This window comes from Orycteropus afer, unplaced genomic scaffold (assembly GCF_000298275.1).
Source record: "Orycteropus afer afer isolate SDZICR_OR568_19922 unplaced genomic scaffold, OryAfe1.0 scaffold00124, whole genome shotgun sequence".
NCBI classification, from domain to species: Eukaryota; Metazoa; Chordata; class Mammalia; order Tubulidentata; family Orycteropodidae; genus Orycteropus; species Orycteropus afer.
This window is the reverse complement of record NW_006921711.1, coordinates 7,554,917-7,557,356: the sequence shown is the minus strand read 5'-3', so window position 1 is coordinate 7,557,356 and position 2,440 is coordinate 7,554,917. Positions and strand designations below refer to the sequence as shown.

The window sequence follows — 2,440 nt, the reverse complement described above, 5'->3', positions numbered from 1 at the left end:
TCACAGGCCCTGCTCATATTCAATGTGAGGGAATTATGCAAGGCTGAAACACTAGAGATAAGAAATCTTGGGGGCCATCCTTGAATCCTATCACTGAAGAGACAGAAATCATAGGTAATTGTTTAAATCTAGTTTCCATATTTCTTAAATGTAGTTTTTTGAACTTAGTAATGAATATTAAAAAAAATTTCCCTTTCAAAAGCAAAGCAAAATATTTCAGAATACTTTAACTTCATAGTACAGGTAGTTCCCAATTCACAGTGGGGTTCTGTTCCAATGACTCCATCATAAACTGGTCCTAACAAATCAAATACCTCTTTTGTTTTTAAGTTTTCATTATTATTGTCTATTATCTTTATAAATCCAATCTTTGTCTTTGAGTGTTGGAAACATTACATATAAACTTACAGGTATAACACTATGTATACATATTATTGGGAGCTCTGGTAGCATAGTGGCTAAGGCACTTGACTGCTAACCAGAAGGCTGGCGGTTCAAACCTACCAGCCACTCCTCGGAAGGAAGGTTGGGCAATCCCACTTCCGTAGTGATACTGCCTCAGAAACCCGAAGGGTCGCTATGAGTCAGGGCTGACTCGACGGCACATAACAACAACAACATACATATTATTAATTAATAAGGTATACAAGAAACAAACAAAAAAATCTTAAGTGCGGTTTGACTTGAATGCATCATAAATCAAGGACTCCCTGTAACTTTTTTAGGTAACAAAATGCATTTGTACTCTACTATGTAAGATACTGAGAAAATCTGGTGCATTAAATACTTGCTTCTAACTCAGCCAACCACAGAATTCATGGCTTAGACATTCTTCATCAATTCTCCCTGAAGGTTTAAATGTTATACCAAAGTATCAATCTTTGTCTAAAATGCAAACTTAAGATTCATTCAGGATAAAAATTATTTTTCAGTGTTGTTGTTGTTGTTGTTATGTGCCGTCGAGTACATATTATATATTATCCATTGTAAATGTAAAGTACATGTAAAACTATTTAATGTGTAGTTGGCATTCAGGACAATTCTTACCCTTCATCTTAAGTATGCTATGAGATTTGATCCAATGATTCAAACAAAATTAGGAAATTCAGTTTCAAAATGTTTTTATTTTAGAATTCATAAAAAATGTTACAAGAAATTAGAGAAAATATGTACAAGACTCAAAAATAGAAAGGCAGCTTTCAATCACAAATGAATGCGACAGTAGTCATTAAAACTCTACAATGGAATGCTATTTAATGCACACAGTCCAAAATTGTACATAAATAATTTTAACTATGCAGTAAAAGTTCTGGGTTTTGCATTATATCTGCACATATATAAGACACTTGTGGTCAAACTTTAAGATTGGTAAAGCCAATTTCAAGCTGCTTATATTTTGAGTACAAGTTTCACTATTATATGCTGTTAACTAACATAATAGTAATCCTCAATCTTCTCTTCCTCTCATGCTTGTACATTTGTAATCCAAGTCCATGTTAATTTCTCTTCTGGTACTCTTCCATTTATAGTACTTATGCATTCAGTTCTCTATGTATCTCACCCATCTCCTTTATCTGAAATAGAGGAAAAAAGAGAAAAAAAAATTCCTAAGAATACTTTTCCACTCTTTGGTCTGTTCTGTAAATAGTTAAAAAAGAAAACAAAAAGCTACTAAAGAAGAAAAGAAGATAGATTGTCCTCTTCTGCATCTGAGAAACCTAAAAAACAAAAACAAAAACAAAACAAAACCCAAACTCATTGCTGTTGAATCAGATCCAACTCTCCACCTTGGGTTTGAGGCAGTTATCACTATACAAGTAGATTCCCCAATCTTCCTTCCAAGGAGTGGCTGCTGGGTTTGAACCGCCAGCCTTCCGATGAGCAGTCAAATGCCTTAGGCACTATGCCATCAGCGCTCCCACATCTGAGACTTATTATTATTTTTTTTTAAAAAGGAAAAGCTGAATTACAAAGCAGCAGAAGGTAGATAAAGTGACTAGAGCAAGTAGGAGATAAACTACATCTTTAAGAATGGATAAGATTATTAAATTTATACTGTGTTTACAGTTCAGCAGAACTAATTAATTTCATACTATTTCATACTACCAATTTTGCATTCTATAGGCCAGGAAATTGAAATTCAGAATTAAGTGGCTTATCTCAGGCACTAATTACAGGCAGAATGGAGACAACAATGCTGATGATTACTGCTTAACCCTACACTGCCTGACATCATTCTGCCCATCTGTTAGTATTCAGTTCAGCGATGGTCTGCCAAACCTGTGGTCACCAAACCAGGTGCGGTGTAGTAAATTACTTAGTGTGGCTTTTCTACCCTTAAGTCTTTGTAAACTCCAAGGTGGGATTTTGTATGAGCAATTGAGCAGCCCCTGATTGCTGAAGCTATCCACCTGGGTTATTTCTGTTGGGAGTGGCACAA

General features: G+C 35.0%; 1 protein-coding gene across 1 annotated transcript in view; it reads right to left on the bottom strand.

Annotated features, from left to right (window-relative positions):
• Positions 1-1,532: 1,532 nt before the first annotated feature.
• The window catches only part of EPCAM (epithelial cell adhesion molecule), a 21,553-nt gene continuing 20,645 nt past the window's right edge, over positions 1,533-2,440 (bottom strand). Inside the window, exon 9 of the mRNA XM_007944405.2 lies at positions 1,533-1,574. Within this exon, the coding sequence (XP_007942596.1) occupies positions 1,533-1,574 (42 nt within the window). The remainder of the gene's footprint in view (positions 1,575-2,440) is intronic.